This window comes from Anguilla anguilla, chromosome 5, assembly GCF_013347855.1.
Source record: "Anguilla anguilla isolate fAngAng1 chromosome 5, fAngAng1.pri, whole genome shotgun sequence".
Lineage (NCBI taxonomy): Eukaryota > Metazoa > Chordata > Actinopteri > Anguilliformes > Anguillidae > Anguilla > Anguilla anguilla.
The window spans coordinates 40,691,791-40,717,696 of record NC_049205.1 but is presented as its reverse complement, the minus strand read 5'-3'; the positions used below and the strand labels follow the sequence as shown (position 1 = coordinate 40,717,696).

The window sequence follows — 25,906 nt, the reverse complement described above, 5'->3', positions numbered from 1 at the left end:
GTGGAGTGAGCGCTGATCCAGGTCAGTGGGAGTGAGCGGCCCGGGATGCCAATCAAAAGTGAATGCATAAATAAATAATTAGGACAGAACTGACACGCCCAGCCAGTCTTGAGTCTGCTATATTAGGAAATTCAAGTTTTACATCAAAGCAGGTTTTTTATCTTTTCAAAGTCTAATAAGTAGAAAAAAAATGCATATATATTATAATTTAGTAACTAAAGGAACCATTTAAATGTAAGAAAAGGGAGGCTGCACAGGGACTTTAAGGAACAGATCATGTTCTCCTGTATTACTGGCATATACTGGCTCCTTCAAATGTTTTCACTTAATGCCTTGGTTTACACAGGCAATGAATAACAATGCACCCTTTGGCTATATGTCAAGAGGTGTACAATGAACACAATAATGCATACACAAGCAAATGCATATCAAGGACTTCCCCAGTTTGAGGTTGTGCTAGGTACTAGGTTGAAGTTGTTCAGTTTCATCCACACTTATGTTCCAATGCAGCATTTCACTAAATCTCAGAATGAAACATTCTGAAATCCTCACTGCTCTAGCTTGCGTCCCATTCTTCCTGTATGGTTATTCACTTGCTGTTTAACTGGTAAACACTGAATCTGAACCTTGTGCACTGTAGAAGCAGGTGAAACACTGACTAGCATACAATGGCTATTTCAGGGACAGCAGAACAGAGCGCTGAAGAAATGCATTTGGAATTTCCTTAAACATCTAGTCATTGACACTGTTCAAAACTATTGACCAATCTCGGGTAATAACTTCAAGGGGTTTGTAACTTCAAGGTTGCAGGTTTGATTCCCAGATGGGGCACTGGTGTACGCCTGAGCAAAGTACTTATCCTAACTTGCTACTGTAAATGTACACTGAATTGATTGTGTGTACAAAGAATGTAAAATGGGTTGGTTACTCTGGATAAGAGCACCTGCTAAATGCTTAAAATGCAGACCTTGCGATTAGTAATGTTAAGTCCAATTGTTTCTGCTCTTTGGGAATAAACTGAATTTTTTAAACTTAGCCGAGCCAAACCACAAATCAACTCAAAATGATCAATTTAATAACAGCCAATTTTAATTTAAAATTATTTCCATTTTTTGTTCAAGTTCTTGTTAATATTTCTGCAAGTACACATCAGAGCACATGTAAGTCACACTGAGGAGGTGCCAGTATTCCCCCAATCCATGCTTCCATGGACAAAACACACAAGGCAATTATTTTGACCATGACAGTGAGATACAAGGGTACAAATGGAATACTTCGCTGTCCCCAGATCCCCCCTCCTGGTTTATAAAGAAAAAAAGGTGGCAACACAAAAACATACTTAGAGGAGTAAATATTTCACAAGGTCCTACGTAGGATGTGAAAAGGTGACCTAAATTTGAAATGGCAGTAAAAGGGCTGCTTTGAAAGTGAGATATAGAGACGGAACTGCCATACATTATTTACATGTCTCGCCCAGGACAGGGGTTCCTTGGAGGTCTGAGTTCTCCCACCCCAGCTCTTATCTGCTCACAAGCTACCAGAGCATGCAGTGCTTGGCAATGCTGTGTCCAATTACATGTCTCCCACACTATCCCTTATGCCAGCACGTCTTCTCAACTATAATGAGCTTCCCTGTGTCCTCACTCAACTCTCTTTCCCATTAGTCACAAACACTCACAATCAAACTTGTGAACTGAAAATCAGTCATCCTTTATTTTAAGGACCTGCTCATCTGAAATGAGATGATGCATACAGTCTAACTTATTCATGGATTTTGTCTTGTTACATTAAAAAAAAAAAAAAAAAAACATATGGCGAGTCAGAGGTACACATTAAACAGGATTTTAAATGTGTCTGTTTCTAAGCTATTGAGATTGAAATAGTTGTACACCACAGTAAAGTAAAATAACATAAAAGAAGAATAATGTGATCCATAATGTTTGGACCAAATACTTTTCTCCTTGACTTGGCTGTTATGGGGCTAGTTGCCTTAAGTTTTCTATTCAGCATAGGAAACTCATATTTTCAGTTGAATTTAGATCAGGTGAATAACTTGGCCAGTCAAGAATTTTCCAGTTTTTGGCTTTGAAAAACTTGTTTTTTGCTTTAGTAGTAGTATGTTTGGGATCATTGTCTTGCTATAGGATGAAGCACCGTCTAGTGAGTTCGGAGGCATTTGCGTGAACTTGAGTAGATGTTTCTTTACGCTTCAGAATTCATTCTGCTGCTGCTATCAGCAGTTACATCATCAATAAAGAAAAGTGAGCCAGTACCTGTGGCAGCCAAACATGCCCAAGCCATGACATATTGTTCTTGTCTGTCCACAAGATGTTTGTCCAGAACTCCACAGGCTCTTTTAGGTGCTTCATAGCAAGCTGAAACCTGGCCATTCTGTTTTTGTGGCTAACAAGTCGTTTGCAGTGTAGCCTCTGTAGTTCTGTATGTGGAGTCTTCTGTAGATAGCCCTCCGAAGGGTGTTTCTGATCTGTCGGACAGGTGTTTGGGGGATTTTCTTCATTATGGTGAGAATTCTTCGGACATCAACTGTAGAGGTCTTCCTTGGCCTACCAGGCCCTTTGAGATTACTGAACTCAACAGTGCTCTCTTTCTTCTTACTGAGGTTCCAACCTGTGATTTTGGTAAGGATACGTTTTGGCCTATGTTCCTCACTGGTTCTCAGCCTTGGCCTCCTTGACTTTCATTGGCAAAATACTGGACCTCTGGTCCCCTATTGGCAAATGCCAATATCAGACTCCAAAGGAAATCAAAAGTCTAGAATCAAGACTAGATACTGAAAGCTCCCTTATACAATACACAAGTGCAGACAGAAGTATCTGAAGGCTTGTGAAAGGTGGTGAAAAATTCAAAGATGCACCCCAATATGTTCACCAATATCTTATTGTTTATTGTTTAATATTGTTTATTTTATCCATTTTAAACCCTGGTACGTACAATGGCTTTCAAAATTACTGGCACCATTAATAAAGAGGACCTTTTTTTTGGTCCTCTTTATTAATGGTGCCAGTAATTTTGGAAGCCATTGTACGTACCAGGGTTTAGCACCTCAGACATTACATTTTTGATCTACAAATGAGAATCCAGATATAATTAATATGTCAAAAAAAAAAAATAGGTATAAAATAGGTTCTAAATATTTTCAGGGGAGACATATCTGAATTTACATGCCAAGATGAATCAGTTACCAGCATAATGACTTCCTCCACAGAACGACCCTGTGTCACATGATCATGGACCTCATCAGAGTTCCAGAGTGTGAGGGCTGGTTAGCCACAACTTGTAGCTTTAAGATCCGCGGTGTCAGTACCAAACATCAAACTGGGCCACACCTCCAGAGAAATTACAATGAGGGACAACACCAGAGAAACCATGATTACATGCATAAATCACTTTATAAGCCCAGTTACGCTACATTACATTCCTTATGTGGAACATGAACTGTGGGGATGGGAATCAAATCAAAGTGCTGCATCTGTATGAGTGACTTACTGTGGGGAACGTGTACTCTGCTGTTTGTGGATGGACTAGTGAGTCATGAGAGTAGTCATATTTAGTCCTTTACCATTTATCCTTTGCATGTAGTGACTGCATATAGTTTGTGACTCATAGACATCACCAAGTGCTGAATATCTTCACTTCTATGATGCCTTGGCACTGCTCTGCCAGGCCTTTACTATAGCTATCTGCTGCTCCTGCTGGTATCGGGGGCTAGCTGCCTTAAGTTCCCTCTTCAGCATGTTTAATTAGCATGTTTGCGTTGGTCAGCTCTCCCATGTAAGACGATGATTTTTCAACCTTGCCATTTCTTCTGTTTCAAAACCAGTGCCAATTCTCAGAATTATATACATAGCGAGCCATGTTCTCACTAACTACCTATTTTGGTATAGACCATTTTGGAGTTAGTAAACCTTGATGACATTTTTTGTGGGCAGAGCCGAACTGTTGGCAGAAAGAACGGTGTCTTGATGGTTTGCCTAATGTAGCAGTGGTAGCAAAAGAAAAATCTGAGCGTGATACTTTCATCATTAGCTTGCTAACTCATGGAAAGCAATATTATGGATCCTCAGGACACCCTGTCAAATTATTTGAATGTTTTTCGGCACAAAACAAATTACATAACGCTAATAAGGATCCATTAAGAGATCATTGTTCACTACATGACGTTACTGAAGTAGCTATCTTGTCAGAGAGTCCAACCTTTAACTTAACTAGGACTGCTGCTGCTGTTGTCAGATTTACGGTCTACACAAGTTTCCCACCAGGAAGGTCCACATGAACACATTATTATGTCAGAATCTGGGAAATCGTAACTCTTAGGAAATCGGGATTGTACATGCAACATGATTTGGCGGAAAAGTGGGGTATTCCCTTCTCGGATAAAACTACATCCACTTCAAAAAGCAGGGTTATTTTAGGTTTAGCTAAATTTGTGTTTGTTCATTCTGGAAAGTAGGAACACGTGATATGTATGCAATTATACCATAGCCTATATACCATAGTACAATATGCCAGTTCAATAATTCTATGCTTGCCTTATAAAATGAAGGAAGTCATAAACTTGCCATGAGCGATTAAAAGCTACTCCTGCCTGCACACTAAGGGTGCTAATATGAGTCATTGGCGTTTCCAATTATGAATTAACGTGCTTAGGTATCATTAACTGTTAGCCTGCTTCATTTATTTCTGGCTTTGTGTGTGTGTTGAGTACTGGAGAAAATGTTACCTGATATGAAATGGGCATTGCAGTCACGAAAACTATGAATGGTACCATCAATCCAGTCTGTTCTTTTAATGGCTTGCAGCCAAACTTTTCTGCACTTGGCTTCAATGAGGGTACTCGAGTATGGTACTCAGTAAAAATGAAGGCCCTATTTTTTTTTTGCTATTTCTCCTTTGACAGGCAACAGTACAAGACATTTTGTCGGTGTTTCAACTTTCAATTCTCTTCCTATCAGTTTGCCTGTTTTCTGCCACCAGAACATTGTGACGTAAACGTGACGTACGCCCAAAAATGGTCTATAGCTACGTTAGGCCATTACGGTGTTGTGGATACCCCTAAAAATTAGCTTTAATAAATAAGACTTTTTTGCACAAACATAACTCAATTTAAATCTGTTGGATCCTAACACAAGACCCCTTATTATATCTGTCATTTTTAGACATGCATGCTTTTTATATTTTCATGGCTGTAGGCATTATTAAATTTAAATGAGACCTCAAAATTCGAAATTTGGACACCAAATTGCCCATAGACTTAACATGGGGCGACATAATGCTAATTTACAAAATCAAGCTAGCTTATCCTTGTTCTAAAATTCTGAATGAACATGAGAAAATTGGGACACCATTATGTCTAGCACTGCAGCAACCGGCACGCAAACAGCAGGGAGGCACACGGTCACCGAGCAGCTAGTCAGTCATACACTGACCCTGTCTGAAGTGGCAAGCAGTCAGTTAAATATAATGAATTTTCCCAGTGGTGAGTACATGTTGTTTGAAGTACGGTACACACATACAGGACTATAGCAGTTGTCTGTGCTGATACACTTTAAAGAAGGACAGGCTGTTAGTGTTAGGGCTTTCATTTCTGGCAAATGCAAACATTTCACTTAAAACATAGTTTTCTGTGATTAATTGGATTCAGATTGGGTGAATGACTTGGTCAATTTTTTTTCCAGTTTTTGGCTTTAAAAATGGCGCCAAACTCATTGATCAGCGCTTCATCCTATAGCAAGACCGTGATCTGAAACATACTGCTAAAGCCAACATCTTGTCTGGCCAAGACATTCGCCCAATTAAACATGTTGAAGAGAAAACCTAGGGCAACTAGCCCCCATAACAAGCAGGAGCTGTACAGGCCTGGCAGAGCATCACCAGAGAGTTGAGAAGATGCTCAGTATCTGGTGATGACTATGGGTCACAGACTTCAAGCAGTCACTGCATAGAAAGGATATGTAACAAAGTAGTACATATGACTAATTTACATAACATAAATATGTCCCTCCCAAACTTTATGGTGCCCTGAAATGTGGGCACTATGTATATAAAAAGTGCTTTAATTTCTACATGTAAATCAATTGTATAAAAATAGCATTTAATAAAAGCTGAGAATCTGCACTTTAACTACATGCAAATAGTTTGATTACAAATCTATTATTGTGGAGTACAGAGCCAAATAAAAATGTTTATTTTTTACCAAACATGGAGTTCACAGTATATTCACCTTCTAACAATATATTTTTCATTTGTGCATACTTTTAATTGTACCCCTGTGCAGCAACACTGGCAACTGCTCACAACTGAACTCCAGTATGTTCCTTATTAAATAAGATAGTGGCAACATCGTGTGCAAATCCAGATCATTTAAATATTCAGTTTTTCACCACACCCACATACTGTAAAATTCAAAAGATAGATCATCATTAACCCGAGTTCTTCAGCAGATAATTGTCCAGATCACTGGTTCTTAAGTTTAACTTTTGCCATTGTTACTTTTCCTTCATAACAACATGTTGGTGAGTTTGTTTTGGTGATAATCAAGTCACCAAACTGCTTGGCAAGAATTCAGATAACACTTGCACATAAGTGTGCTTCAAAGTTAACGACAAGGTTGTTTTGTTAGCTCAAAACTAGAGATTGACTGCTGCTCTACAGAAGTGGGATTGAGGGGTATGTCAGAGGAGACTGGATTTGTATGTGCAGGACTCATTTTGCTTACACTTCAGAATTTCTGGGGTGATGGCTGACTAAGGCAGAGAACAACAAATGACTGACTATGAAATAGCTAAGCCCGGGGCTCAAGATGTTCCACAACGGATGACACACAGATAAAATTAAATTGGTAAGATTCAGAATAACAGGGTACATTGGCTATTCGTAGTTAACCAAGCCAACACGGTTTTCAGCATGTATGTGATCACAGGTATCAGACTTATTTAAAGCAGTGATCCATCCATCCATCCATCCATTATCTATACTCGCTTATTCCTGGTCAGGGTTGCAGGGAGTTCTGGTGTCTATCCCAGCGTGGATTGGGCGAGAGGCAGGAATACACCTTGGACAGGCTGCCAATCTATCGCAGAGCACACACACCATTCACTCACACACTCACACCTATGGGCACAGGGGTCATCAACATGTCCGTACACGGACAAACGTGTCCGTGGCAAGACTTGTCTGTGTCCGTGGCAACAAAAAAAAATAGATTGGGAAAAAAGTACATTTTTTTCCCATGATAATATACATTGCAATCATTTTCTTGTCAAAATATTGACAATCTAATGTTTTCTGAAACTAATGAATTAATTTGGCCACAGTGCGACTGTACAAGTCTGACCAATGCAACGGTAATGTTGTCAAATTCTGGTGCCATCTGTTTGAGAGCAGCGAGGAGTACAATGAACTGAGCAAACTTGCAATACTCCTGCTCACATTAAGCCCAGACAACTGCAGCCGTGAGGTTTCAGTCATATGAACGCTATTAAAACTCAAACGCGAAATAGACTTGGTACATGCCACATTAGCCGCGTTTCCACCAAAATTACCCGGAACTTTCAGTCCCAGGAACTACTTTACCAGGAACTAAAAGGTTCCTTCAGCCAATGGTTGTCTGCGTTTCCACCAGGGTCTAAAGTACCGCGAAGATTAGGCAAATTAGCCCACTGACGTTGTCGTCGGTCCATCTGTCATATGATTTCTTCTGTAACCCCATACTACCACCGAAGTAGCCTACATTATTTTCTAATAACCGGGACAGCCCGGAGGGGTTTATTCCACTTATATACAACGGGTTACCAACAATGACTATATATGGTTACTTTTGTATTTATTGATTTTCATATATCCTCTCAAACACATTCATTAACAGCAGAAAACATGCACACGTTGTAAACAATTTGCTGTTTTATTACTTTCTCGTCGTCAATTCCATATAGGCTAATCGCAAAATGACAAGAATAGAACGAAAACTCGGACTTGCGTGAAAATGTAAATTAGTAGTGGTACAGCCACCGTTTGCTTTCCTTCGAAGTTACTGCTAGCCGAGCAGCGAAGTGTGCCCTCCAGATGCGAACCATGCACCATAAATGAGTCCATAGTCTTCCTGGTCTTTTCGTGGAATTGAAAAACGGCAGTAAAATTGAGTAAAATTACGGCAGTCTGAAAAAGCTAAAGGGAAGATTACTAGAATTAACCTGTTATTTTACCCGGATAAAGTGCGGAAGGTGATTTCCAGTTTGCTTGTACTGTATCACCAATGTTAATTATGCAGAACTACCGCATACCTCACATAACTGTATCAAACGTTTTGAGTCAATTACAACGGGCTAACAAAGAAAATCCGGAAGAAAATATTCAGCAACCAAATTAATCCGTTTGAATGTTTTGGTAGCCTACGTAATATGCTGTCCCAGCACGAATGCTTAGCATTTTATAAAACGAATACTAAAGCAAGAAAAGAACAGAAGAGCACACGTTATAATTCCAAGACGTTGACAGGCTATAACCAAAAGTAGGCTACTGCGCCGCATAACATACAAGTTTTATTTGAAGTTATTATGAAAATAAATTGGTTTGCCGCTGCATATTTTCAAACATGGCGGGTAATGGCGGAAAATAAATACAACACAAATGCTACGAGTACTCGACCAATCAGAAATGTTCAGCGCTGCAAGCTCCACCCAAAAGGTTCCTGTACTTTCGGAAAGTACTACCCCCCGAGCAGGAACGTTTTGGGGGGTAAAACAAAGCCCCCAGAACTAAATTTAGACCCTAGTTCCTGCGGTGGAAACGCACTGAGTTCCTCAAAAGGTTCCTAGTTCCGGGGTATAGTTCCTGCGGTGGAAATGCGGCTATTGATGCCTTTCTTAGGATTGCCACCTGCTCATATAGAACGGCTGACTTTCCAGTCTCCAAGTTTTCATCATAACAAGGTAGGGCATTGTTTTTTAAAATTAGAAATACTATCATTATAAATTGTGTAGCATATTAAAATATGTACTATGGCACAGGTCTAGCAGGCAATTGTGTGTTTCTGGTAATATTTGACTACTTCAAGTTTTGTATGTCCGTGGTAAAAATCGCATTTTGACGAAAAAGTCTGTCACAAGCCGACACGGTGAAGACCTGTATGGGCAGTTTAGAGTCTCCAAGTAGCCTGCTTGCATGTCTTTGGATTGTGGGAGGAAACCAGAGTACCTGGAAGAAACCCACGCGGACACGGGGAGAACATGCAAACTCCTCCCAGAAAGGTCCAAACAGGGATTCGAGCCCAGGACCTTCTTGCTGTGAGGCTGTGAAGTGCTGCCTTTTTAAAGCAGTGATGGTTATCTCAATATCAATCAACATCGGCTAGCATTGGTGTCAACAAAAGTTAATTTATAACATACTTGGCAATCCAGGAGCTAAATATTTCCAGGTACTAAATATTTCATGAAAAGTAACCACCTTTTTCAAAGTGTGTTGATATAATTTTCACAGCACTAACGTTTGAGCTTAAGTGGGTGGAGATTAAAGAGAACAAATATGTGATTCCACTCTGCTACCTAGGTCATGCAGAGGCTTGTGCTAATATCTTTGAAAGACAAATGATCAATCCAAGGCTAGCATTTCCCCTTTGAGCACCTTCCCATGTGTCGAAAATACATATTTATGAGAGGCCATACTGTAAAAAAAAAAAAAAGACCACAAATAAAATAATCTGGCTTCATATTCCGATAATGAAGATAACCTTTACTAATCTAATTGTGTATTTAACTTTGCTTTTTTTTGTTAAGCAAAATAAATTTAGTTACCATCTACATTGTTTTGTCTAACAATGTACCTAGTTAGGATAATATGATTACGTTAGTTTATTTGGCAGGATTGTTTTTGTCTGATTAGGCAAATGTGATTCCAGTGCTAGTTTGTACTTGGTAGGATTGTTGTTTGTTGAACAGGTTACTCTACAGGGTTGGAGTCCTGATCGATGTGGTCACTTCTGGCACTACGATCTTTACTTCACTCTAGTGTGTTTCTTTTGCACCTCTGCACCTTGAACTAATGCACTTGTTGTACGTCGCTCTGGATAAGAGCGTCTGCTAAATGCCTGTAATGTAATGTAATGTAATGTCTACAAGACAAAAACCTACTTACAAATCTATTGCCATAATTAAAACCACTTTTTACAAGCTTTTTCTTGTTAAATAATTTGGAGTATAGTTAATTAATTTAGTGGAATTTAATCAACCAATATTAAACCAATAATTTATATTAATCTTGACTAGTCATCCCAGTCTTTGGCAGTGCCTAAAGATCTCCTCCTACACATTTGGAGCTGTATTTTGGTTAGCAAGAAAAAATGTGGAGTATTAAGCGATATTAACTGCATAGGGACATGTGCCTTTGATCTCTTTTTTTCTCTGGATTTTCCCCTCCTATCAATGGTTATCCTCCCAAGAGGTGGGGAGATGACTGAGAAATAAAACAAGAGAAACATGAAAGATTTACTCATTATAAACGAAGGATTGAGACAAGCACATCAACCATCTGATGATCTGCTCTCAAAATATAAACACTGAAATTCACCTTTAAAAACACAGCAAAAGCTTATAAGTTTGCATACAATTTTATGTTTCCTGATCTAAATCAGTATTGTGATTGCAACTAGTTAAGCCCCTTTTTATAAGGTTAACTGGAGCAAAGTCAGCAGTGACATTGAGTAGATGTAATCCTGTACAATATCATTATTACATAATTTTTCTAAAAAGAAAAATTATGAACTGAATAATTGCTCTTGGACTGAATTTGAATTACTCGTCTTTATTTGTTTCATTTCACTACTTTAAATTGTAGGTGTTTGCAACTTACTAGATCCCCTTGGAAACCCACTGTTTCATCTCAGAGGGTTTTTTCATTCTGAATGAACTTCTAAATAGGTACATACATATTGCAACTGAATTAAAATGTTAAAAAGTTATTATGATTTTTCTACCAGCATGGTACTGTATTGACGTTTTTCGATAAATACTGCATAATGCATATGAACTGCATAATGCAAATGGACATTTGAGTGAGCATTCTTTCATTCAAGTGAAAGCACTTTAAAGAGGTTAGGTCCATATTTAATTAATCTTTTAGAATTTGTTATTGCATTATTGTAGTTGTTTTTAGTTGAGTGATCTGTGTGATTTTAGGTGTCCGATGAAAGTTTGGTGGTAATAGGTAGGCAAGAATTTAGATGTGACTGTGTGTGTAGGTTTTGGTGATACTGTGTGAGAGTGGATATGCATGTCTGCGTATGGCAAGAACTGTTGTGAATTTAGACGATTGTGTGTTTTTAACGAGCTGCACTAATGCAAATTCCTTTCAACTATGTTGGCACGGCAATTAACTATTGAATAAACTACTGAATTGTGAAAAGAAAAGCATGTCAAAGATTTGCATGTTTAAGATTTGTCACTATTTTCTTAAAGTAAATGTGCACACAATTATTTGATCAATATCCTTGTGTGCCAAATTAATTCACCAATGCATAATTCATTTGACAATGCATAGGATATCATGTAGGATTTAAATCTTACATGATATCCTAACCACACGGAAAGAATAACATTACTACATTTACTTGTAACTGGTTTTCTAGCATTCTCACTCTATAACTAATTTTCTCATTATAAACACCCATCTGCAAATATTATGTCCCATTATCTTGGGATGCTTGGAGTCAAGCATATAGCTAATGGTTTAAAAATAAAGCATGTAGCACCCTCTTTCTCTCTGTCTTTCACCCTCTTAAATGCAAATATGCATAGATACCCAAAAACGTGACAAGATGCACAAACTGTCCATACCATTCAAATTAAATAATGCTTGGAAGAATGGAGAAAAGTTTAGTAAAAATCCAAAATCATGTTACCAGTAACCAAACAAAGAAACATGTTGGAAAACCTATAACAAAAATACAGTTTAATATATATATATATCAAACTGGACGATAAAAAGAAATTCTAAGCTCAGAGGAAAAGCTACAGTACCTGTACTTTTAGAATAACTTCTGGATGATTATTGAATTTCACAGACTTAACTGCCATTATGGACAACATGGCATGACAACAAATCATTTTAATAGGAGAACAGCCCAGCTGCAATTTTAAACTACATTTGAAACTCCAAAAAAAACCAACAAAAAAAAACATAAACTGCCAAGGGATTATTTATTTATTTATTTACCTCCTGAATTGTAGCGGGCAAAGACCTGAATGGCATCTGCCTTGCAAAATGTGTAACTGCATTGAACAGGTCCAAGAAGGGGAAAATATTCATATTTATGTATTCTGTGTACAGAGACTTTCCCTGTATGTGATTGAGTTGGCAGCCTGAGTCTCGTGGGTGTGAGCACTGACTGCATTGCCTGTCAGTCAGTATTTCCTTTGGCTGTTTATTGTCATGATGCTGCACAGCACATTATACTTTCGTGCGCTACAAAGTGTGCTAATGCCATATCTGGTGTACACAGATAAAGACACAGCATGATAATTACTCACACTCAGACATGAATAAAGAATGCTTTTGTAAAACTGATATCAGTGGCATAATACCACTGAGGGTTTGTCTGAGGACTGAATGTTGCATAAATGAAGAGAAAGAGTACGACTCACAATATTTACCATCAGTGGATTCAAAGATAAAGCAAATGGAAAAAAGCTTGATTTGCCAAGAAGGTCTATTTGTTGCTTTCGTTCTCTTCCTCAAGCAAGCTTTAGATATTGTCATTATTCATCTTCTTAGCAGGCATTTTATCCATCTATACTTTTGAGTCTTTACTGGGTAAATCTAGGCAAAGCAGCTTAGCAAAGATATAGCTGCTAGCAAACCTCAGATTCAGCCAGCAACCTCCAATTTTAGGCAAGTTCCCAACTGCCATGCAATATTACTGCCAAAACTATTGACTTGTTTGTTCATTAGTGAACACGCAGAGCACATGCAGTGCAGCCGTTATATACAGGAGATACACTTGTGTGTTTGGTGAGGCAGATTTGTTCTATCCATAAATAACTGCCATTTGAATTATGTGTCTGACAATTTCTTTCTCACTGCCATCGATCAAGTGAAGGAATTGTTAATCACAAAGAGTAAAAGGTCAACAGAAATGACTTACTACTACAAAGAGAGGAGTTGTTAGGACCGACCTGTGCTTTCAAACAACACATCTATTTTTGCCCGTGTAACACATATCATGATGGTCCACTGAGCACAAGAAAATCAATAGAGGTCACAAATCTCAGGTATCATACAAAAAACTATTATCAATAAGAATATGGTTGCACACTACAAGGCCACAAGTATGTAGACACCTGACATCCAAAATATCATCCAACATTATGGGTATTAATGTGGAGTTGGTCCATCTTTCTTTGCTATAACAACCTCCACTCTTCTGGGAAGGCTATATACTAGATGTTGGGGCATTGCTGCAGGGATTTGCTTCCATTCAGCCCAAAGAGCATTAGTGAGGTCAGGCACTGATTGGGCGATCCCAAAGGTGTTGGATGGGGTTGCTAAGTGCAGGCCAGTCAAGATCTTCCACACCATTCTTGACAAAACCATTTCTGTTTGAACCTTGCTGTGAGACCGAGGGCATTTTCATGCTGAAACAGGAAAGGGCCTTCCCCAAACTGTTGGGTCAGCACAGAATTGTCTAGAATTTCATTGTATGCTGTAGGTTTGCCTTCACTGGAACTAAGGGGCCTAGCCCAAACCATGAAAATCAACACCGGACCAAGTGGTGTCCAGATACTTTTGGTCATATAGTAGTTTTGGCATTTTTTAAATTTGACATCTTAAGTCAATTGTGGCGTACAATGATGATTTAACAATAAATCAAGTCACAAAACAGGATCATTATTTGATCAATTCAGAGCAGACGCGTCATGCCCATTTAAGCTGGGGGGGCACCCACCAGATTTTTGATATCTGGATTTTTTATTTTATTTTATTTTGTTACTATTATTTTTTATAAAATATGTAGTTATGATCATTTAATTTTATGAGTCAAACGTATTCTTTTAATTATATCATAGATCATACCTCAAAAAGTCACACATCCCCTTCCCCTATGGTATTGGTTTCTTCCAAAAGTTGCTGGATGAAATCGGTTCGCAACAGCAGGTACACACGCACACAACATTCTGTTGCGCATCAATGCTGGAGGAGATGTAGGCTAAAGCTTAACGGTGTGTTGCTGAAGTGGTTAGTAGAGCATCAATCCCTTTTTCAAACATGTGAAAATGAAATGCTATTAGTTATACACACTTAATTGCATTTGATAAATATAGACATGATATATCTTGCTTTGCAAGATAGTTGGCTAGTACCAGCTAAAGTTATTAGCCATCCCTCAACCCTGTTGTTTAGCCTTCTGGCTCGCTAGCTAGTCGTGACTTGTGATAGTATAGCATCCTATTTAATATTGGTAAAGGAGAGCTGTGTGAATTGTATGGCAGTGAGCTGATAATTTTTACCACCAATATCACAGCAAAACCCTGAATTCCATTTGATATGTCCAGGTCAAGATGCAGAGGAAAATCTCGTCAATCTTTATAAAAACGACAGATAGCCCCAGCCCTTTCCTTAGCCAGGAGGTTGATAGTGCAAGAGGTAGGTTATCTTAGGTGAGATTTATAGTGATAGGCTATTTTTCCTTCATGGAAATATATGCAGATGTAATTGTGTGTAGGTGTGGTTACAGGTTATGTACTTAGGCTAGTGGTGATGATGGATCTTTCAAGGAGGCTGAGCAGTTTGGAAAATAGGTTACTGCTGCTCAGTCTGAGCTTTTATTGGCAATGGAGCAGACACTGCTATGTGATGTCAGCACAGTCTCATCTGTACTCATGCTGCTTCCTATGCATTGTGTTTGAAAATAAAGCTATTACCATGTTGGCAGGTTCCTTTCATCTGTGGCTGTATTGTCTATGTTCTCTAAATTAATTTGCATTGTGGATATAGTCTTTTTATGTGAATTTATGCCCCTTAAAATTATTGGGTGAAGCAGACAAGATTTAGCTCTTTTTCAAGAAAAGTGGCAGCAGTGTAGAAGTGAGTGAATAAGTGAGTGTCATTTTCAATAACCATAACAGCACAAATAATTGACATGAAAATCTCCAAATAAATATACAGTATTTACCCTAATATAAAGTGGGAGATTACTGAGCTGCAAAAACTGATTTAGTGACGTTTTAAAATAATCCCTCCAAAGTCTTTGAATATATTTGTCAAATTGCAGAAAACTGCGTCATTATTTTCTTTTTTTTCTGGGGAAGAACCCCATGCCCCCCGCTCTAATTGTGCCCCCCCAGAATTCTGGCTTGCATGACGCCCCTGATTCAGAGTTACTGTCTAGCTGGTACATTTTATGCATTGTGACCCAGTAACACACAAAACTGTTTTGTTTAAGCTGCAAACACAAACAACCTATTTGAAAGCATTATTTTTCTACTCTTTGTCTCTCTCTCAAAACATGGAACATGACTATATCTATTTATACCAACATTAAAAATGTCCAAAGTAGACCAAATGGAAGGGGCAAGGAATATAATTACATCAGATTAGTTCCACTGTTTCTGAGCTACATTGAGCTCTTCAGTGCTTCGTTGTAATTTGATTTACTGAGCACAAGTAACCATAATTTCACCACTGACTTGATTTAAGTGCTCATGAGAAGAGAGGCTACTGTCAGCCTGTAGTCTGGAGATGGAAGCAGGTAATTGGATTGCTTAGCCAGAGAGAAATTGCTTTCATGGATCCGCCCTCATCGTCAGCATGCAAGGAGACAAAGTGGTCAGATGATTCATGCTACATTGTCATTCTCACCCTAAGTGCTACCTTGTTACTCTCACCCTGAGTGCTACCTTGAGAGAAAGGTCTGTCTGGTGTGGTGTAGTAGTATAGCTTTGTGAACCAGAGGTCTTTCACCTGAAATTGCCAATCTGAATGTTGAGAAGGGCAAGAATATGTTGATAAAACTGAGTGATTGTGCACTTGTGGCATGCTGAGTACTACCTTTCTGATTGGAAATTGCCTTGTTTGTTTTTTAGAATTACAGGGCATACTTTATAAAAATTTTAATTGCCATTTGGGACGTGGTGGAATCTGAAGATCTGATGTACACCATATAACCCAAAGTATCTGAACACCCCTTGGTCTAGGACTGTTTTTCATGGTTTGGGCTAGGCCCCTTAGTTCCAGTGAAGGAAAATCTTAATGCTACAGCATACAATGACATTCCAGATGATTCTGTGCTTCACCAAACAGTTTGGGGAAGGCCCTTTCCTGTTACAGCATGACAATGCACCCAGGCATACAACAAGGTCCATATAGAAATGGTTTTGTCAAGACCGGTTTGGATGAACTTGACTGACCTGCACAGAGCACTGACCTCAACCCCATCCGATACTGTTGCGATTAATTGGAAAGCCAACTGCCTTGTCGCCCCAGTGCCTAACCTCTCTAATGCTCTTCTGGCTGAATGGAAGCAAAGGCCTGCAGCAATATTCCAACATCTATTATACAGCCTTCTCAGAAAAGTGGAAGTTGTTACAGAAGTAAAGGGTGGATGGATTTTTTTTTGATTGGTTGAGAGTACACTGGCTAGAGCAATAAATTCATTGTTATTTCTGAAAATTCCAGGCAAATTCAAGTTAACCTTAATGTATATATTTACAGACGGTTTCCAAATGGCATTCTGGATCATTCTGACCCAGTTTAACCTCTGTCTATCAGGAATGAACTGGACTAATTTTAATGCCCACTTATTCCGAATATTCACCTTCAGCAATCCTCCACAATCCACTATACCTCCTTAATCACTTATGAATGAGGATTAAACATTCTTGTAGTTAAATGTGTCTTCACATCACCCTTATAACCTTATAACCAAGTAAAGGCTATAATCCTTGTTATACACATACATAACCATAATGACCAGCCTATAGCAAGCGATATAGGGTTATTAAACTTGACAATGATAATTAACTATGTAAGGGATAACGTACAGTGAACAAGTCAGTTGTTTCAAAATAAGTCCAGTCAGGGTGATGCAGCTCCGACATGAACAGTATTCTAGCAAACACAAACAAGTTAAGTCACAATATTGTTATTTTAGGAAGTTATAATAATATATATTAAAAAATAAAAAAATATTACAGAAATAAAATGTACATTTCAGTTTATTGTGAAGTGTGTCATATTAAAGGGGACTTTTTCCCCCCCATATCACCTGTTTAACTAGTTATATGTTGACATAAGAGAGTTAATTTTGACTGGCTACTTGGCTACATAGGGTGTGGAAGGATATTATCAGGTGTGAAGCAGTGGTCATTATATAGCAGTCATTATACAAAAATGATGACCACTCATTGACCAATAAGAATTGAGCATCTAATAAATTTGAGCTGTGATAATTGATATTAGTGACATAACATGATACTATTCAATACATAGCACTAATGAAAGTGTGCATGCTACATACTACCCGCTTTAACTGTTTCTGACAGTACTTCAAAAAGGACATTATTATCAAAAATGAAGCAGCATTGGTATGTGTATTCTTGTTTGTTTCTGTGTATGCGTATTATGCATTTTAAAGGTTCCTTCCTTACAATCCCAATCATAAATGTGGAGGCTCTCTCATAAATATATTGGAATATCACCAAAAATGAACCATTATATGTGTTATTTTTCACAATGCAGCAGGGCAAGGCAGATAAACAACATACAGAACTGTGCATATTACACGAAAGGAATGCACACATAGGGTCCTGCTGTACTGTATACTACTTGGCTGTAATACATTTCTGGTCACAGGGACTTCAGTAACCTTCCCACAGCAGTAAAACATTGTATATGGCACAGATTGTGCTTGACAATGAATGCACCTCAGCAGAGGACAGGAATGACCTTTAATGCTCTGCTGTAAAAAGGATATCTCCAGCAGAGCGAAACCTGAGGCTTAAGAACTGGCTAAAATATACCATATTATTTCATCAGGCTTTCTGTGGACAGCGGTGCACAAAACAGAAAACAGATCAACAATTAACAGATTAACAGAAAATGCTGACATTTCCCCATCTATTAAACCATAATGGAAAAAACATGTTTATCTGATTTGCTCTGCTAATGGATCTGGCACATGAGGCAACATGCTCTGTGCAGAATAAAATAGCTCCTTCTAGCCTATTAAAACTCTGAATTTGAGTGTACATGATTTTAAACATATTTTTAAAAATGTATATTCTTTTTTTATGTATCAACTTATAGTTAGTCTAAAAGATCACTTGGTGTAATCGCCTATCACAATATATTCAAGTACCAACATCATGATATCATTTTTATTGCCCAGCTCTAATGTATAGTACTTTGTTGCATATCCTTTGCATGTAATAACTGCTTGAAGTCTATGAGCCATAGGCATCACCAGTATATTCTCTGGTGATGCTCTGCCAGCCCTGTACTGCAGCCATCTTTGGCTCCTGCTTGTTTTGGGGGCTAGTTTCCTTAAGTTTTTTCTTCAGCATATGAAACACACGATCAGCTGGGTTCAGATTGGGTGACTGACTTAGCCAGTTTGGCTTTGAATAACTGTTGCTTTAGCAGTACATTTGGGATAATTTTTCTTCTGTAGGATGAAGCACCATCCAATGAAACTGGACGAACTTTAGTAGATAAGAATTTTCTTTACACTTAAGAATTCCTTCAGCTGCTATCAGAAGTTACATCAACAATGAAAACAAGTGAGCCAGTACCTATAGCAGCCATACATGCCCAAACCATAATGCCCCACCACAATGTTTCACATATGAGGCACGTAAACCACATGTGAATATGTGAAGTACTAATCTAATATTGTGGAGTACAGTGCCAAATAAATAAAATTATATAAATATACCAACACAATGTCTGTTGGTTTGAAAATTATTTATCAGGCAGATCAGTGTTTTCAGGCTGAAGGTATAACCTCTAGGTCCCTAAGCATATACTAGGGTGTGCCACAGGGATCGGTCCTGGGGCAACTCCTTTTTACTATTTATATTAACAGTCTTGGTCATCATGTATACAGCACAAACCTTCATATTTATGTTGATGGTACAGTTATACACTGCTCTGCTCCTACAGGGAATCAGGCTCTTTGCCAGCTACAACTTACTTTTAATACTGTACAAAGCACCCTTCACAATCTGAAACTTGTTTTGAATGCAGACAAAACAAAACTCATGTTGTTCACAAATTAAAAGAAAAAATCACCAAATTCTACATCATTACCTAGCAATGAGCTTGAGTCTGTTAATTTGTGTAAATATCTAGGAGTCTTAATTGGTGACTCTGCATTCAACAACTGAAAAATAACTGGGTTTATTTTAGAAAAAAGTCTTGTTCTTCTTTTGAGGCTAAATAGACCCTAGTCATTGCTAGTTTCACGTCTGTACTCGATTATGGGGGTATAGTATACATGCATGCATCTTCTCAATGCCTTTGTGCATTAGATACAGTCTAGGTTTATAACTGAATTGCAAAGCCCTTACTCACCATTGTTTCCTGTATGCTCAGGTGGGATGGACTGCACCATAGACTTAATCATTGGTATACTTTTGTTTATAAGGCAATTATTGGTCTGCTTATTTACGTATTCATATACAAAAGAAAAGTGTAGGACATTATGGTCTACGCTCCTAGCAACTAGTCTTTCTGTCCGTCCCCAGAGCCTTCACAGGATTCGGAAAAGTGCTCTTATGTATGCTTCTCCGTTCACTTGGAATTCTTTGAAGAAGGTTTTAAATTTCCAGGAGCTGATCTCACTTTGGAGCCTTTAGGGCCAATGTGAGAGCTTTGGAGGCAGGTATAACAGGCTGTCAATTTTTTGTGTAAGCTACTTGCCTCTGTGTGGTTCTGTACTCGAATGATGGGTTTTCAGTTTTTACTACAGTTTTTTTATTTTTTATTTTATATAACCTTGTCTTCTGTAATCCTTATTGTCTATAACTTATTTTTATATTGTCCGTCTGCAACCATGTTATATGCACTGCTGCCTGTCTTACTCTAGAAAAAGAGATTTCTAATCTCAATGACGTTTCCTGGTAAAATAAAGCTGTATAATAATAATAATAATAATAATAATAATAATAATAATAATAATAATAATAATTTTATGCTGTCAAGTAGCCTAATTATAGTGAGCAGATTTTTCTAAATCACAAGCAAAGCTATCTAGATTCAGTAGCTCTTTAGACCAGAGGTGGGCAAGGAGGTCAGTATCGGTTTCTGGTTTTCATGCCAATCTTTGGTCTTATTTACTAAATTAGCCCTAACAGTTACACAATCTGAAATTTTAGCTACATTCCTTGATAACGCATGGATGACAGCCAAAGACTGTTCCTGTGTCCCTATCTGAAATGTTTTTACAGTGATCTAATCTGCGAGTGAACCAGTGTTGGTGTGTACTGCTAATTAGCTCATTTAGAAAGCCAGGGTAGACACAAAAATCTGCATAGACACCAGCTCTTGTGGACAGGAATTGCCCACCCCTGCTGTAGAGTCATGCTTGCTGCTTGATAATAAGCAAGTTGGAAGGATTTCTTATACAATAAAATTGCTCAGATTATAATGGACAGACAAATATTGTTTATTGATATCTGCCTAGAATTTCACTGTTATGCATTCCTATGTATTATTCTTATTTTTTAGGATAATGTGGACCTAGGAGATCTCATGTTCTCACTCTGCTACCTACCTACTGCCGGAAGACTGACCATCACAATAATAAAGGCACGAAATCTAAAAGCCATGGACATCACTGGAGCATCAGGCAAGTGACCATATAATCTCTAATGTGCTTTCATGACTGCAGATTTTCTTACCGTAGAGGAAAAAATATATAACTCATTTTTTTTATTTTCACAATATTTGACAGAGAGCAACTGTTTCGGACAATTTTTAGTCCATTACTGGCCTGTAGGGGACACGAGTTAGAAATCTAATAACACACACTCTCAGTAGAATTCAGTTATAGACTCACAGAAACAATCCTTCGGTTTTTCATATACCAAGTATTTGTGGGCCAAGGAGTTTTTTTTAGGGGAACCAGCGAAAAATGACAGTAACAAGATATACAACCAGAACCTCTGAGATAGAAGCCTCGGGGTTACAGATTGACCAGTCAACAGACAGGGCTTGTTTCACAAAAGTGATTTGTGAGCATTTCACTCTCACATCGCAATCACAATGGGCCTCATTCACAAAACTTTTCTTAAGAATAATTTTGTTCTTAAGAATCTTCCTACAAAAAACCAATATGGGATTCATGACACATGTGCAAACCTTTGTTTTTGTGCATATCCCAGGTGTATGAAATTAATGCTAACTGTAAATTTTATGCACAATCCTGTTCAGGAAACCAAGGAAACCATGAACAAGTACAGATAAGAAAAAAATGATGTTCATGGAAAAGTTCAGTTTACACTCAAATGTGATTTATATGCATGTTTCATGAATGACGCCCAATATCTTGTAAAAATGTGTTTCATGAAAATACATCACTAGCAAATAAAATTGCAATGACGACAGGCCACTCACATGTCAAATTCTTTCCTTGCAAGTATAGTTTCTTTTGATTGTGCAGAGATGGAGGGACCCTTCGGTGGTCACACCTACTCTTTACATAACTACTGAAATAATGAGTTGCTCAAAAGATACACAGTAGATTGCCAAGGCATTAAATATTATTTCTGTGACTTTCTTAACAGAGATCTTAGGTCAACACTAACAGGAGCACAGCGCTACCAGTCTAAAACTTAAAGCAATGGACCTCAATCAGTGCATTAGTAAACTAAATATCTAATGCAGTTATTTTTTACAATCTTCCAGACCTGCTGCTGCCAGAGGTGGCAAGGGGAGAGCTAGGAGAGGGGGTGGAGAGGGAAGGGGAGAGGGAGGGTGATGGTGATATGCAGGGGGAAAAGAAGCCCGTTTCAACACACTTCTTCCACAAATCCTGTCAAAACACTATTCAGTCTGTAAAAAGGCTCGGGCTTTTGGTCAGTAAGTCCCCGTAGGTGTGGAGGGAACTATGCAAATGCTCGTTCAATTATTTTCTATATTCCTGTTTTAGTTAACAGTAACAGGTCAGCCAAAATAAATGCTTTCCATACTTGTGCTAAGGCTGAAAACCAAATAACTAATCCATCCGCATGATTCTACTTCAGAGGAGCTAGCTTTACCCCTTCAACCTGTGTCCAACCAACAAGGTGTTTCTGACTCTGATATAGCATATGTATTTATAATGTGTATAGAATAGATTGGGTTGGAAAGGGTGGTGTTGTAGCTTTTTATGTAAAGTCATGTTTTTTTATTACTATTTTGAATGATGTCACTTTACATAAACATTTTGAATTAATTGCCTCAAAGGTTGAAGTAGGATTAAATAATTATGTGGTTTTCTCAGGTATATATAGACCACCATCTGCAGTTGAGGATTCTCTTGTTAAGATTGCTGAACTTCTGTCTCCTTATATTAAATGTGCAGTCATTATTATGGGTGATTATGGGTCTACTTATATTAAATCTGAAGTCATTATTATGGGTGATCAGATGATTTTAAGGAAATATGCAGAAATCTTAATTCAACCCAATTTATCACAGAACTGATTGGACCTAACCTAAAAGAATATATCAAAATCTACCTTAGGGAACACGTTCTCATCATAGGGAGGAGAGCCAAGGACAGACATTATATTCATTATTTTACCAGCTCCTATGCAAATCCTACAAAGATCTGGAATATTGTAAATTCTATCAAGCAATAATGCCACACCATTGCCTGTCTGTCATGTCTGGCACTACTTTAGCATCTGGTCAAAAGGAGATATGCACAGCCTTTAATAAGCATTTTGCAGCTGCCAGTCAGCTCTTTTATAATGTATGCACAACAAACACGCCAGGGCCCTCTTCTTTGTGTGATAAGGATTGTCTGTTCTGTTTTGGGAGCTTCTCCTGCTTTTACTTTTATTCTTTTAACTAGAGAGGCTGCAGATGCACTTAAATAAACCATATAAACCCAAGGTACCCCACTGGTGAGGATAATGTGGACCCCTTTTTTTCTAAAACTTGCTGCCCCTCTGATTGCTGAGTATGTTGCACATATTTTAACCAATCAGTTGTGTCTGCCATTATCCCTAAAGCCTGGAAAAGTGCTCATGTGTTGCCCGTGCTCAAAGGTGGGGAAAAAGTCTTTTAAATCATTACCGGCCAATTTCCAAATTGCCATAACAGGCTAAAATGATGGAGTCCCTGGTTAATGTCCAGCTCAAATTGTTTCTTTGGAGCCACTCTTTGCTTAGCCCCTATCAGCCTGAGTTCAGGGCTAAGCATAGCACCGTCCGCTTCCTTAGCCTTAAACAATGTTGTGTTCGCTTTAGAGAGGAAGCTTCATTGTGCTGCACTTTTTGTTGACCTTTCTAAGGCCTTCGATACTTTGTAATTCCATGTTATTACAAAGACTGTCACATATCAGATTAGAGCGCTTCTGCATTTGCTTATGCAATTTGCTTATGCAATTGGTTCCATAATTAGCTCTGACAGATCTCAGCGTGAGAAAGTTAGGGATGTGCAGTCTGAATTTTAACAGTTGTTAAAGGGTGTTCCTCAAGGGTCCATACTGGGTCCAGTGCTGTTCACCATTACATCAGTGACATATCTAAAATATTAAATGGCTGTAATTTTCATTTTTATTCAGATGAAACAGTTCTTTATTGCTTTTTCTACCCATCCCCTTGGCTGTTTTGTTGCTTTGCAAAAGGCACTCATACATTTTAAACTTGTTTTTAATAGTGATACAGTGCCTGCTGTTTACCAGATCAAAAAAAAAAAGATTATGACAATCTCCATATAGCACTCTAGCTGGGACTTCTATTGAAATAACTGTAAATACTTGGGGATCTGGATTGATAATAGATTCACTTTTAAGTTAAACATAACTTAAAAGTGCGCATACACAAGATGAAACTTCACTTTTTATATAGGAACAAAACTAGCTTCCCTATGTTTACATTACATTACATTACATTATAGGCATTTAGCAGACGCTCTTATCCTGAGCGACGTACAACAAGTGCATAGGTTTCATGATGTAGAGGCGCAAAAGAAACACTAGAGTGAAGTAAGGATCGTAGTGCCAGAAGTGACCACATCGATCAGGACTCCAACCCTGTAGAGTAAGCTTGTTCAGCAAGCAAGAATCCTACCAAGTACAAACTAGCACTGGAATCACACCTAATCATACAAAAACAATCCTGCCAGATACACTAACATAATCAAATTATCCTAGCTAGGTACAGTGAGCTGAACTATAGGCTAGGGAGGGGTGGGGAGAGGTGCAGCCTGAAGAGATGAGTCTTCACTCTGCGTTTGAAAAACTGTTTAGCAGAAAGAAGCTTATTGAATACACTTTTTTCTGTCCTTGATTATGGGTATGTAAGTTAAATTTGTACTGCTTGTGACCACTAGATTCTGTTTATCATAATGGCCTTTGATTTATTTCTTGGAACAATTATGGAACTCATGATTGTGTTCTGTGTAAAACATTTGGGTGGCTCTCTCTGGATAAGAAGAGATCACCATTTGTGTCTGTTTATTTCTTAAGCCCTCCTTTATATAAAACAGGATTACTGAGTTAGCTGGATAACAGCACTGAGTAAAACCCAGAATCCTCCCAAATCTGGAACATGGACTGAAGTAAAAAGCGCTGTTCCAGGTTTTACTCAGTGCAGCTATCCAGCTGACTCAGTAATCCTACTTTGAGAAATACCACTCCTGATCCAAAGGGTTTGTATCACTGAAGTTCTACTGTATAATATAGAGTTTCCATAAAATACAGTAGTTGTTCCAATTTTGAACAGATGGCAAGATGAATACTGTGTAATCTTGGTTTATATTTATTTGGACCAAATCATATATACAATTAAAATAAAAAAAAGTAAAAACATTTAAAAAGTCACTTATGTGTAATACTAGACATGCCCTACAGTCTGGTATAAAATATGGACTGTACCAATTCCAACTGTGGCTGGCAGACCCATAGGGCAATGTGCAATTGGCTCAAGCATCATCCAAGGAGGGGAAGGCTTCAGTTAGCCATGGCAGCCCCTTATAGTTTTTTGTCTATTCAGCTGCACATGAAGTGTCTACATGTCTGTTAAAGTGCAAAGTTGCAAACTGCTGTGTGATAAGAAGTGGCAGCCCTGGAAAAGGGCACATGCTTGTCTGTGGGCTCCCAAATCAGCAATGGAGACTACATGTGTATGACTGGAAACTGGAAAATGGGGAGAAAAACCATAAATAAACAAATAAACCTTCATATTGATGATTATAACACCAATGTTATTTATTTCACTGCAAAAGAAATTGTATAACGTGTTATATAGCAGTGGCTCCATGGACTAAGTTCCTTGTTTTTGCTAAGTCCTGTATCCAGGTTCATGATGTTTCTTTGTTTGTTTGTTTGCAGATCCTTATGTAAAGGTTTCCTTAATGTGCGAAGGGCGAAGACTAAAGAAGCGAAAAACATCAACCAAAAGAAACACTCTCAATCCTATCTACAATGAAGCCATAGTCTTTGATGTTCCTCCAGAAAACATTGACCAAATTAGTCTTTTAATAGCCGTAATGGACTACGACCGGTGAGATTAATCCCTCTTTGAAGAGTTCAGGTCTTTTGCTGAATATTTATTAACGTTCTTATTATTATTCATACTTCGCATATACAGTCATGAACATGCAATGGAAATTCAAAGTCTTTCTTGCAAAAGAAATTCTGGCAGGGGTTGACATTTTGCAAAACTGTGGATGCTATGTAGGTCTCTGC

At 38.2% G+C, this 25,906-nt stretch overlaps 1 protein-coding gene across 1 annotated transcript in view; it reads left to right on the top strand.

The window, feature by feature from the left end:
* The window catches only part of syt9a (synaptotagmin IXa), a 52,691-nt gene that overhangs the window by 24,309 nt on the left and 2,476 nt on the right, over nt 1–25,906 (top strand). The window contains exons 4-5 of the mRNA XM_035417222.1: nt 20,734–20,854; nt 25,550–25,721. Of these exons, the coding sequence (XP_035273113.1) occupies nt 20,734–20,854; nt 25,550–25,721 (293 nt within the window). The remainder of the gene's footprint in view (nt 1–20,733; nt 20,855–25,549; nt 25,722–25,906) is intronic.